At 40.0% G+C, this 13,804-nt stretch overlaps 1 protein-coding gene across 1 annotated transcript; it reads right to left on the minus strand.

Moving 5' to 3' along the window:
• Nucleotides 1-3,681: 3,681 nt before the first annotated feature.
• Nucleotides 3,682-6,067, minus strand: nkx2.1 (NK2 homeobox 1). The gene is made up of 2 exons (XM_071904014.2): nt 5,701-6,067; nt 3,682-4,747 (listed from the first exon to the last, which is right to left on the minus strand). Exons 1-2 carry the CDS (start codon nt 6,065-6,067, stop codon nt 4,074-4,076), a joined length of 1,041 nt encoding a protein of 346 aa, XP_071760115.1. The 3' UTR covers nt 3,682-4,073.
• Between the last annotated feature and the right edge of the window lie 7,737 nt (nt 6,068-13,804).

Here is a 13,804-nt window from a genome sequence, read left to right on the forward strand (position 1 = left end):
ATTCAATGATTATCTTGAATCAGGGGTAATTTTCTTGATAGTAGTGTAGTGATCTGCCTTATTCTGCCTGGGGTTTCTGGAGTTTCCAGATATTAGACACTTCATTCTAGAAATTTCCATAAAAAGGTGAAATTGCATTGGAAAACAAATTCAATTATTTAACCCTACTGGAAGAATGTGTCATTTGTGTTAAGAAAAAAATACGATTCTGACACTGAAAATGAGACAAAATGATAAGATTGAAATTTTTACAGTGCAGGTTACTAAAGTCAGTAATTGTAAGTCAAATTTCATTCTCTAAAGGCAATATCATTTGCTTTGCTGCCACTTATTGTCGCAGCCACAGTAAGAGTTTAAATGAATCTTGCAGATGCTGGTTTCTTGACTCTCTCGTGGAATTTAGCAGCCTTAATTTAAGATGCACCCATTTTGAATATCTTAATCAATTGAAAATTAAAACCTATCTTTTAGCTACTAGGTGGTCTCTCTTCACTGTCTCTAACCACATTTTACTGATACATAAAATATAGGAGGTGCAAATAGCCTACAAGGGTCCTGGATGCTAAAATGTATCCAAAAGAGAGTGGAAGCTAAACAGGCGAATAAAATTCACCAGCCAGCCCTAACTCAAATATGATTACCTTGAGATTAGGGACTAATTGCTTGGGGTTCATGGAGACCTGCCCACCATAAAGCCAGGAGGACTTGGGGAGTTACACTGTGGGTCTCTACAAAAGAGAGCGATGAGAGCACACACGCTTCCAACAAGTCATTCTCAACAGCGACAAGCTCCACACAAAGACCACACACCGCGCCAAAGACATGTTAATGTAATCCCAAAGTTCCCACTTCTTCCCCGGACAAAACCAGCTCGGCAAATACCTAATAGAACATAGTTTCTGATGCTGGTGAGATTTCGCTTTAAAAAGTCCAAAAGGCTTTCGGTTTGCCTAAATGGTGGCATGGGGACTTCTACTGCCTCAAAGTGATACACACAAATAGAAAAGAGTCGAATTTGAGAATTTAGTGAGGCTGCTTCAGTTAACATCCCAATTTCATAAGGGTATTTGTGATCAAAAAAGTTAACAAAAAAAAAAAGATTGCATGTTGGGAGATAAAATTGAATGTCGCCTTAATTTATACCCTGCAGTGAAAATCAGTTGTATTTACTCATCACCCATAAAGAATCGTCGGTCTAAGAAACTCAATACAGGCCCACACTTACAGTAAAAGAGTGCAGGCAAATGATTTGTAGTCCGAGTCGAAATTACATGCCAAGCCTCTGAGGGTTTGAGCAGAGAGGAGCAGCTATATGTAAATGTCGCATAAAAACCAAAACATATGATGGTGAACTTGTGATCCTGCAGGCCAAATGTAATTTCGTATAACATCATGTCTTAGTGGCTCAAAATGAAAACTGCATTTTTGGTCCAGTAGCCTAGACGCACACAGAGGATAAAACCCTTCTATCAAATCAGTGATCCCATGTCAAAGCCAGGCATTAGGTAGAGAAATAGGAGTCAGGTGTAAACTAGGCCTGCAGGGCGTGCAGGGTGAGGTATAATCGACAATGGCTCTTGCCTTTTGGACAAAATACACCTGATACATTTTCCTTGTAGCTACAGATTAGGCGGTAGACATTTTTATAACTTGATTTTAGAGTATTCCCACTTCCCACTAGTGAGATGAATGGTTATACGACGGGTCAGTTGATTAACGAGTGGTCAAACAGCGTAGCCTACTATCCTAGCACGCCTGCATTAAGACTACCTATAAGTGCAGCGGTTGCAATGCACGTCGATTTCGTGAAAATTGAAAAAAGGAGGGGCGGGGTCAGAGGAGACTAGGTCGCCTAAAAATATAGGTTTACAAAATAGAAACAAGTTTACAAAAATCAGCATTCAAATAAGCCAACAGGGCAGTGTACAGGGTATTATTTAGTATAATAGACGACGTTTAGCCTATATTAGCAACGAGAAGTGCGCCTGGACCAGGTGTCACATATTTCATAGTGGCCTATTGGATTTTGTCAAAGTCATCGTATCTTTTCCAGATTGAACCCCTTTATAATAATATCTGTCACAACACTGAATTGAGAGTAACAACTTATTTCCGCCGTAAACGAACATTACCTCACAATATGTGTCGCTTAGCAACCACGTTATAAACTATTGTTTAAGAAGCTATCGGCCCATTGCTTGGAAGAAAACATAATGATTATTACTATTTAATTACGTATATCACTGATCATAAATAAAAAGAAATTGTTGAACATTTGTATTCTCTTTTTATTGGCTATACCGCCGTTTTATAAAAGCATTGCTTCAGCATATCAAACAGGCTACACTGACTGCACGATAACATTTATCCCATTAACATCTATTAGCCTGTGCTAAGTAATACAAGGACATTGAAATAGCCATTGTTCTTTGGAGACAAACAGGCTACACACTCATAAAGGGTTTTGAGTTTGTAGGCATTTTCTTTAAATTAAGCTCATGCACGCGAGACAGAAAATAAAAGAGTAAAATAACTAATCTTTTGCAAACTTTTCGCTGACACGTGTGCTGGTTTGATTTCTTATCAACGCGTGAAACAAACAGCGCTTTGCCGTTTTCTTTCAATTCCCTGATTGATTATTGATAAACCAACCCCTGCCTCTGATAGCCCAGCGCCGAGAGTTCGCCTCGCGAGTTATTTGAGAAGAATACGGCGTTGTTTGGTCAGGGATTTCATCGATAAGCTGCCCTTTGAGCAGCGTTTGTGTTTGATGTTGGGAGCCGAGACCTCACCTTTCTGACTCACATTCAGCATACAGAAAACACCAGCGCTCAAAACAGAAAGAAGAAACACATAAAGGCTCAGTTTACTCTGCAGGGCAGCTTGTTTGGGCTGCAGCCTCGACGATAAGCCTGGGCAGTGTGTGATTTGTGAAGGAACAAAGTAGAAAAATAGGCCCAAGTATTAAATTGTCATGTCAGAATAAGAGACCGAGCGTTGATATAGCATATAGTGTTGTCAATTTGCCAAGCGTAAACCTATGGTAGCGCAGAAATAATAGTTATAATAGGAGGCAACATTACCTCCATGAGCTGATCCATTTTAAAACGTAAAACATGCAGTACAATTTGGAAAAAGTATCTAATATGCTCCAATGCTTATAAGAAAATGAAACATTAAATACTGTGCTTCCTTTTTCCTTAAAGAAGATTAATAAGCCTATAAACGGGCTGCATAATAGAAGATGTAGACATGTGGTCATTTGATAATAATAATAATAATAATAATAATAATAATAATAATAATAATAATAATAATAATAATAAAATGTAGGCTAGTGGTATCCCAGCTCGGCTTAATTTTTGTCCTATTGTTGATTTTTTTTTCCATAGGCCTCTCTCAGCTATTCAAATCAGAATAGGATGACATATTTCACAAAAAGTGAACTGACTTTTGTTTCCATAATTTATTAATAGGACTGTTTTGTAGTAAGTCAAATATCTATATAAGTTACAAAGAAATAAAACGTACAAATACCAATGAAACGACAACAAACCCGGCAATAGCGTCAAAAACTTTGTACAACAGATACCTAAAAACTATTTTCCAATTCAAACCTTTTACAGAAATATACAAGCTAGATCTACGGCTTACATTAAATTCTATTATAAACCAGAGCCATCTGTGGGGGAAAAAGTTTAAAAGCACCCATATAGCCTACAGCAGGCCCGTACGCCTCCCTGTTCAGGTTCACTTTATCCCAACTAACCCAACAGCAGGTGCGGCCTATGACTGCTGATTCTTCTTTTTTCTCAATATAATTTACATAAATAATTCCCAAGAATTTGCATTTGCACATCCGCAGTTACTGGTCAAAAAGTTTTTCTTTCCCCTTCCATGCAGCCAAGTCACACTTCCTTCCAAAGATGAAAATATCAAGAAGAGCTGGACCAATTCACACGGTTCTTGTTCAAATGCGGCACATTTACAGTGAACTCGCCGAGTCTTGAGAGGAAAGTGTCTCACGTCGTTTTTTAAATAATAACAAGATGAATTCATAGCTGGTGCTCTTGTCACCACGTCCTGCCGTATAACAGGGCTGAACACTGCAGGGCCGAGCCGTACTCTGCGCCGGGGGAGTTCAGGTGGGAGAGGCCGGCCACTTGGCTCTGGAGTGACGGGGGACTGGAGGAGTGCTGTGCCAAGTCTGGAGAGTGACCCGTGCTTCCCACCTGCTGGGCCTGGTGCTGCCCGAGGCCGGACGTGGTGTTGGACATGATCATTACATTGCCACCTTGCTGGTGGTGCGTCTGTGCGGAGGATGTCGGAGTGTGGCCGCTGCCTTGGCACGGCTTCCCGTCCTTCACCAACACCGGCACGGCCACCCTCCGAGGGGACTGCTGCTGCTGCTGACAGGAGCCGCTCTCCTGCTGCATCTGCTGCTGCGACACTTTGTCCTTAGCCTGCCTCTTCATTTTGTACCGGTGGTTCTGAAACCAGATTTTGACCTGGGTCGGGGTGAGGTGGATCATACTCGCCAGGTGCTCCCTCTCCGGCGCCGAGAGGTATTTCTGCTGCTTGAAGCGTCGCTCCAGCTCGTAGACCTGAGCCTGGGAGAACAGCACTCGCCTCTTTCTCCTCGGGGTGCTGGACAGGGGACCCATGCCTTTACCCACGTCTGCCAGCGAGCTGAGGCTGCCCATGCTGCCCATGTTCATGCCCGAGGACGAGCCCATAAAGCGAGAAACTGGAAAGAAAGAGAAATACAAGGAAATAGCTGATTTCATCTTCACCAAAATTGTGACAATAGTGCACGATATAAAAAAACAAACAAACAAAAAATAAACAAAAAAACAAAAACACAATTACTGTATAGGTTAAGCAAAATGGGCCGCGATTCACCGAAATATTTAACACAGGTTTAAAGCAGGTGATTTAAAACAGGACTGTTGTAGTTTCACTAACCCTGGCATCCAGGTGGTTCCAACCTTGTCAATTAATATTCTTGCAGTCAAACAAGTGCAACTCATTATGATCTGCATTTTGACAAGCAAATGAGTACCTAGAGTCCTAAAACGCACCGCAAAGAAACAGGTGTCCTTACCCATAAACACAAACCCTAACGCATATAACCTAATATAATATATTATATTATAGGCGTATATATTATATGATATTATATAGGCTTCATATAATATCACTGGCCACCAAACCTTATTATATTGACTGAATTTCTGGGGACAAAATGGAGCAACGACTGATGACTGACAACATGTTATTATTTGGACAATGTGATCAATTATTTGACATTGGTCACCAAATTATCTACATAAACGCACACAGCTTGGATGGAACACTGGTCATGAAAACTCCTCTGGTGAGATTTTTCAGATATTGCCACCAAAAAATTTGTGGCGTTTTTTGGTTGATCTTTCCTCTCCATAATAATAATAATAATAAAAACTACCAGATGAAATTTTGAGTCACTTAACCCAAGGTATGGCGAGTGCCCACCTTGGCGCTCATATACACACAGGTGAGTTGCAACCAATAAGACAAACAGACAAACAAGCACTTAAATGCAACATGAACATATGAAGCACCACACATCTCAGAGAAGTCTGAATTTCAGCGTCCACCCTGCGGGAACACAGTGACCTGCTGGCCCGTGAAGTGAAAATACAGGTGAAGGCTACTCACTGGTGGAGAAGCGTGGATCTGGGTTGGCTCCGTACCAGCCGGTGGCCGTGGCGGTGCTCCTCATGCCGTCCTGGTAGGAGGGAAGGTCGCTCATGTTGCCCAGGTTGCCATTGCAGTAGCCCCCCATGGCAGTGTGTGACAGCTGAGAAACACCTGCCGCAGTCATGTGGTAAGCCGCAGACACAGTCCCATTATGGCCCATGTGGTGCTGTTGCATCGCCGCCTGAGAGACCTGCGGCTGCCGGTAAGAAGTGAGCGGTGCCCCCAAGTTGTTATTCTCCATACTTACTTTCTTATAGCTCTCCTCAAGGGGACTCAAGATATCGGAAACAGAAAAAGGAGTCGTATGCTTAGGGCTCATCGACATTGTTCTGGGGCTGGAGAGGGAGAAATTAGAAGGCAAGGCAATCTCTCCTTCTTTTTTTTTTTAGGCCAAAGCCCCTCTGGTTCCTGTTGTCTCAACGTCGATCCTGCTAGATGAACACGTAGGAGAGCGCCTCAAGTCCGCCTTAATTGGATTGAGTGGGAGCTCGGTGCTGGCTTTGGTTTGTTTTAGCTGGGTGCCAGGTTTAAGGCTACCATCAGAGGCGGGGCATCGGCAACAATACAAAACAGCTCTAGCCTCCTTTCGCCCAGCGTAATTTCACTTACAAGACATGTGCTCCCCTCCCACTAACAATAACATAAGTACTGTACATGATCATAAATGTCCATTCCGTCACTGTAGCGGCTGCAGCGATGTCTGGGCGCACAGCTGCATTTGGAGTTTCTGACTTGTTGCTGTCGCTGATAAACACGCGGCTGCACCTTGGGATTGCAGTGACCACAATACACTTTATTAACTGTAGTGATGTTTACGAGGGCCTCTTGATGAAAGGAGGCCTATATGGACTTGAGAGTTGGAGAACCACTCCTCAGTTGAACTACTGACTTTTAATGGCCATGAGAGGCCTCCAGTGATTGCAGGATTGTTTGTGTTATGCCTTATCGTACTCAGACATGCAAAAGTGCACTTGCGGGGAGGGAAATTGACTGATACTGATAAGTAAATAAATACACATCCGCGTGTTAAGTGGCTGCGTAAATGATTAACCCCTTTTTTCTTTTGATATCATTGGACGCAAGCAGCGTGTTACCTAAATTCAGATGCACACACTCGTCTCAGAGACCCAGTAAAAAAAGAAAATAGAGTCTGGAGTAGAAGAGCCTCTCATGTGAAGTTAACGGCGTTCAAGTACTCTCCTGCAGCACAACGCCAGGTAGCCCTCAGTAGCGTCTTGCCTTAATGCTCAACGAGCCATAATAGTTTAACTCAATCATATCTCATTTCCAATATTTTGCGTAGAGGTACAAGAAAAGCTTCTGCCTCTCTCAAACCACCTTTCAAGTTAAAATAATCATTTCCTTGCTCAAACATGCGCCATTGCAGCCAACTGTACCAAACCACAGTGCGCTTTTACGCAAAGCGTGTAGTCAGATTTTTCTTCACTGTTCACCCCAAACATGTTTCACGCAAGGCAACGTAACGGACCTATAGGAATTAAACAAATAATAATAAATTACAGGTCCTAAATATTGTCTCACTCAGTTTAATTATTCTTATTATTATTCTTATTCGTATTATTATTATTATTATTAGGCAATGTTATTATTATCATCACTATTGTTGTTGTCGTTATTGTTATTGTTGTTGTTGCTGTAATATTATTATCATCATTAGTAGTGGTATGAGTAGTATTGGTGTTGGTATTAGTATTGCTATTAGTGTTATTATTATTAATAACAGCACTTGAATAGCATATTTGCATCTGCAATATCAGCTAATTAGTATATATTAGAGACTGACACATAGTCCTATTATTGCCACAACAAAATTGTTTCAAACTATATGACACCCTTTGTGTCATGAATATTAATATAAAGCAATACATCAATTAAATACAAGCTATGAATACTTACTGATCAACTTATGTCGCCTGCTTTTGTATGCAGATACAGCAAAATAATAACCTAATACTCGAAAACAAGTGGTCTTGGTTGATAAAATAACTTCTAACCTGAATAAACGATCTCTGGATGTCAGGATCATACCGGAGTCAAAACTAAAATACTGTTACAAATAATATAACAAATCTTTTTAAATTTCAGTTTTGCAAAGCTCTTGTCGGTAACCTGGCAGCAGACGGTACCGTCGCCTAACAGAAGCCTGTGCTTCTCGGTTCAGCCAATATATCCATACAGGAATTAAAGAAACACAGCGTCTTCTGGTGGCAGCCACAATCATTTGTAAAACTCTCATACTTTTACTCCATCGGTGAGTCTCTGAATCTTGTTTCTTGTTTCATATCAAAAACAGCCATTTGCAAAACAGTGAAATTCTAACAACTTTAAGTCTATGAAATTATTGCTCTGTCTCATGCTATTAAAGTTGAATTTCACAGACAAATGCAAGAGTGTATGTGCACTCACAGGAATAGTGCCAAAATAAACCAGCAGTGGGATATATGGGGTAAAGTTCCCTCTTTCTACTGCAGTGACATGCAGATCCCTCGCTATTTGTCATCAGTGGGCTCCTCCAGTGACAGTCTTGTATTTTAATGTCGTTGAGCAGCATATTTCACGGCACGTGAAATGTTAGCATAGGGTAATCTGATCCAAGTGCGTATTTGTAGATGTCAGTGCTGGATGGGGCTGCGTTGACCCTAATTTGAAAAGGGTCCTGACTGTAATATTGGTCTACCTTACAACGATCCATATCTCTCTATATCGCCTTATCTCTCTATATCGCCTTACACTTATTCTAAATGAAACAATATTATCATATAGTCCCAGGCTAAATATTACAGCCAAACTAAATTGTGTGTCTGATAGGTGCGGGCGCCTAATTCCGCAGGCCATGTAATCGCAGGCAATTAAAATTAAAACATGTTGCTGAATCCAAGGTAAATCTAGCCTATGCCTTCGTTAATTACGGAATTTCCAAAGGCATTCTTAATCATCTAAATCAGTACCTTTTCCCTGTTCTGGAACACGGCTATTATGGCCAATTAGCGGTAATTAGTCCAAATGTTCCGGCTAATTCCTCCGAATAATGAGCATACTTTGAAGTGGCGGGTAGAGGCTACCGAGCCTTTGTTATGAAGGCTTCAAGTTGTTGTTCATTAACTGATTGGCGCATGATAATCCCGGGAACAACTTTAGCCGACGGTAAAATAAAAGGGTACAATAAAAAGTAAAAGTTTCACATTGTTATTATTTCCCTTAAGAAAAACAACTATAGTTATCCTAAAACACAATTTAGAAGAGTACTTTACAAATATATTGGCAAAAGTACAATTCCCAATAGGAATATTATAGAGTTAGAAAATACCATATATGAATATTATGGGCTAGAGATAGAAAATACCACTGAGTACGAAAATATCACTCTCACTACTGAGTACCAGACATACTCTAAGTCTGTATAGGAATACTATAGTCATATCATAGGAGGTATAAATACCAAGGTCACTATAAACTCACTATTGAGTATAACAGGCACACTTTGAGTATCTGTAGTAATATTATAATAATATTATAGTGACACCATAGAGATATAAAATACCATAAAATACGAAAATCTCACTATATAACCAGACACTGTAAGTCCCTCTGCCATAGGAGATACCATAAAGTATATAAATAAATCCCTTCAGGAATATAGGAATATTATAATGATTTTATATTTTCAGGTTATTTTTCATTCCAAAACTATAGGCCAACCAATTCATTTTCAAGGTATTTTTATTTTCTGTCCAGTTATACCAGTTTATGTTGAACGTTATCACTCAACGCTACAATACCAATCCTGGGTCTTTGAAGAAACAATTGACAAATAGGCCTAGATATAAAAATAGTTTCACGGTGTCTTGGCTCATATTCCACTTTCTCTGAGTCTTTTGGTTTCCTGCTAAAACTTTTCATGTTTCTGTACATTTTCTACCTTCTTTCATGACAACTCGTCTCCTAGTAAGTTGGAGGAAAAGAGAAAGAAGAAGGTGAAGAGAAAGAAAGGCAAGAAAAGAAGAAAAGACTTTCTGTGCTCCACCATCATAGATGCAGAGGGGTCAACTGGTGATGACCTCACCAGGTCCTCAAAATGGATCTTTTTTTTTCCAGTTAAAGACATAACTTGACATCAACTTTCAAGTAAATTGAACTTAGGGGTTCGGATTATGATTTATAATACGCCTTTGTGTTTCTTCATCGATCATCTCACATGTGAGAAAGATGACACTTGGAAGGTCAATGCTCTCAAAAACCACACAACTCACTTCTTGGACAGAAAGCACATACTCAGCATTCTCCACTGAAGGAGACGCCAGGGAATGTTTTCAGCAGCTTCTTGAATCTCCAAGTTTTATGGTCATGGAGCAAAGCAGCAGGTATTATTGGAGGAGTGACTTTGGCGCGCTTGAGCACAGCCCTTGAGCAAGTGTTGACGCATAGGTGCTTTACGCTACAGGAATGACGTCACACCAGGCCGCCATCTTTACGCACTCTGTCCATTGTCGCAAACCAGTGTAGCTGGGAGGATTCAAAGGTACAGCATGTGGTTCAGCGGTGAAGCACGGCCCCTAATGGACCATCTAGCTATTTTCACCTAAAGAACTGAACTCACCGTCTGGTCACATTAACCACAGTGAGTGACAGTGAGTGAGCGGTTTTGCAAACTGATAGCATGTGTTATTCTGCCATCTAGTGGAGGTTTGCATAACAAACCACAGGAAACCTTATTTCACTCAGCCAGTAGGGACCTGCAGGTAAGAAACTGGCAGCATGTCACTACACTCTATCGTTTTGAAACAGCAAAACACGGCACTTCTAAAATGTATAAAAGAAGAACACTGAATATTATTGCACAAATATGTTTTTTTGTCTGTCCTATAACAATTTGTATTACTGTACATCCACTTTTGTCTCATATACTGCCCTACAAGCAGTAACTGCAGTGTAGTGAAACTGAGAAAAATAATTTCATCATTTATCTCCTGTCCCAACTAAAGTATTGTTGGTATACAGCAGTGGACTGTATGGTTTGGTAGCATTCATATCATTTTTGAAATTTAAACCCTACTTATTAAATTTGATCTTGAAAACACTCAAAATGCAGTTAACTGCTCTGCGTCTATGTAGGGCAGTATAGTCAGAAATGAGGGAGGAGAGTTTGTCCCGCCCCCAAATCAGTGACGTCACACAGATGCACAGCTGTCTTGAGAATGGATTGATTGTGAGGGTACTAAGATTAATTTTGGGGTATATTTTTCGGTTCACTGCAACAACTTGAAGCACATTTGGCTGTAAAGCAATCATTTTGGAGTCTTGGCTCATGAGGTTTATAGCTTGGCGAGAAAGCACGTTAGCATCATGTGTTGACTGAATCGTTGTGGACAAGAAGAATTTCAGGAGGGAATTCCAACATTTAGTGTTATTCCCTCTAACATGTTTCAAAACAACGATGTCGTGTTCACAGTGCCAATTTAGTTGTTTCTTTTCTGCAAAGCTGACCTTAATGGAGCTCAAAATCTCAGTCTTCTCTCTATTATAGCTTATATTTTTGTCAAAGTGATTGTTTTGTTCTTTCTTTTTTACAGCAGTTTGTAGATTTGTTAAGAATAAGCAATGCAAATATGATGAGTATTATTAGTAGCTGCTGTCTGCAGTGTGTAGGGCATAAAAACAATCCCTGAAAACTGGAATTCATCCTCTATTCTCATATCATCCCATATGTGTCCCCAGTTCTTGCACTATATGTACACATTCCCTCCAGTTAATAGATAGATGAATGCTTAAAGTACCTTCTCTTCAATTTACTGACATAGATTTATTAAAAAATAGGCTATTTGTATCAACTGAAATAAAGAGAAGCATCAGAAAGCTTGAGGAACCTGTGTAGTTTGCATAATTTTTGTTCCATGAGGAAAACTGTAGCATTTGAACTGAATGATTATGGGTAAAATGCTGTTAATCAACCTAACACCATCCAGTGAAGAAGTCAGCAGGCAATGCCAAAACATTTGAAACAGATGAGCAGTTGAAATGCTCATCTTCACACATAAAACTCTACTGGGTCTATTCTTTGACCAATACACTATTGTTTTTAAATTTTGGGTGAGAAGAAAAGAGTGCAGTCCGACACTCTTGTCCATATCCAGGCTCACCATCAATTTTAGCCTGATTCAACTGCTGCAGTCAAATCTGTGCAGAGTGATAACTTTCACCTTTTACCACCAGTACTGTTGTATTCTGACTCTGAGACTATAAAGTCAACCATGTCCTCTCTCCACCCACTGTCATGCATCTTAAGTGGATTGTGGCTGGCAGCCCATCACTCATGGCTCCAGGAGAGGCACTAAATCAAACTCAGTTTACATAGGCCTACCTCACTTCCAAATATTCAAGAGTTTAGGCACATAGCTTACAGAAGTCAGTGCAATCGGTCTCTAATAATAAGTTAGTTAAATCAATAAAATAAAAAATAACCTAATACAATAACACTAGAAATGTTAGTGTCTTTGTGAAACATTTTACTGGAAATAGATGCATAATAAATAATAGTGAAATCCTAGAGGATTTTTCCTGCTTCTAAATAGGCCTTATAGTCTTCCGCCTGAGTAAAGGTTAAACACGATTTTGGTATAAACTGTTCATTATCAATTTGGCCGTAGCCTATACGGAAAAAACAACAACAGAAGTTTCGTTTAGAAAATAAACTGCAAGAATGTTGACTTTTTTTTAGACAATGATTCCCTTACATATGGCTGCAGACTAACTATAACAAAATCTGTTGAATACAAAGAGTAGCAAAAGCCAATGTTTGGTAAAGCTTTGATGATTGAAGTGCATTTCTAACTAGGCGTGCATGTGCAAGTCGCCAATGGCCCATGCCACCATTTGAAAATAATACCAAAGTTTCTAGCTGTTTAGCTGAAAACGTAAATCCTAATATAATAAATCTTAATATGTATTGAACATCTTTTGCAAACACTTGTCAAAGCGCCTCCTGTTGCCTAGTTTACATGGAACATATAACTTTCCTAAAGGGGCCCAGTGTTGGCCAACGAGTAAAACTATAGGATGGGCAGGCTAATACCGAGCCCATCCTTTTCAGACAATTCCTCTGACCAACTTAAAAAACCAATGGCAACCTCTAAAAGCCTGTCTTTGTCACCCTTAAACCCCACGATGCTCTAAAACACCATTGTGCAGTTAAACCTCATAAATTTGTCGCAGGGACTGATTAAACATCACGGGAATTGAAACACTAAAGATTTTGTCTAGGTCCCTTTTGGATGAAGGACAATGGTCCATTCACGGGGAGACACACAGACAAAAAGAGTGTTTAAGGGGAGATGCAGCGGGCTGAGGGGTTTGGCCAGTCCCCTCCATATGTGATACAAGGTGGCCCCAGCAAGAGGGACAAAGGGCCAGGTGACAGGGACGATGCGCTGCAGGGTCACAGGACGAGCAAACAACATCACAGGGGGCGTGAAAGCAAGGAAACCCCTCCTTGTAGATGAACACTTTACGTTCTTCCCAATAATACAGCGTTTATTCATAATAAAATATTTTATTCTAACCAAAAGATAGGGGAAATGCTGCGCAAAATCAGCTTAATTTAAGTGTTTGATTTACTCTGAGAGCGTAAAAATCAGTGTTTATATAAGTCCACACACGTTAGAGTTAATTTAACACTTTTGGGTAGTTTAGAGCCATATCAGCTCTTGCCAATATGGAAAGCATTATGTTTCATAATGAGTGGACAAACAATTACGGTAAATGTCACTGAAAAATCAACCAACTCTGGAAAATTTGCTGTGTGTTATAATTTCATCTACCCAATTTTAAATGATGAATAAACTGAATAAAACTCTCTTCTTGCCACTATGGAAAGCATTATGTTTCATAACTGCATCTGTTCAGCAATCTAGTAAGATGTGAAGTGTAAGCCAACAATATGAACAGCCATGAAGACTGCAGACAACAGGCTTGACTACTATGATGTGCTGATGTCTTTAATACCGCCTGTTGGAAATATACGAGTAAAAATAACATCCTCTTCAAA

This window comes from Centroberyx gerrardi, chromosome 17 (assembly GCF_048128805.1).
Source record: "Centroberyx gerrardi isolate f3 chromosome 17, fCenGer3.hap1.cur.20231027, whole genome shotgun sequence".
Lineage (NCBI taxonomy): Eukaryota > Metazoa > Chordata > Actinopteri > Beryciformes > Berycidae > Centroberyx > Centroberyx gerrardi.

Bases quoted from the DNA above. Each gene is read 5' to 3' on its own strand.
- nkx2.1 (XM_071904014.2), bottom strand. From the start codon at position 6,067: ATGTCGATGAGCCCTAAGCATACGACTCCTTTTTCTGTTTCCGATATC. The intron at 4,748-5,700 runs GTGAGTAGCCTT...CTTTCTTTCCAG, and splicing joins AGATCCACGCTTCTCCACCA to TTTCTCGCTTTATGGGCTCG.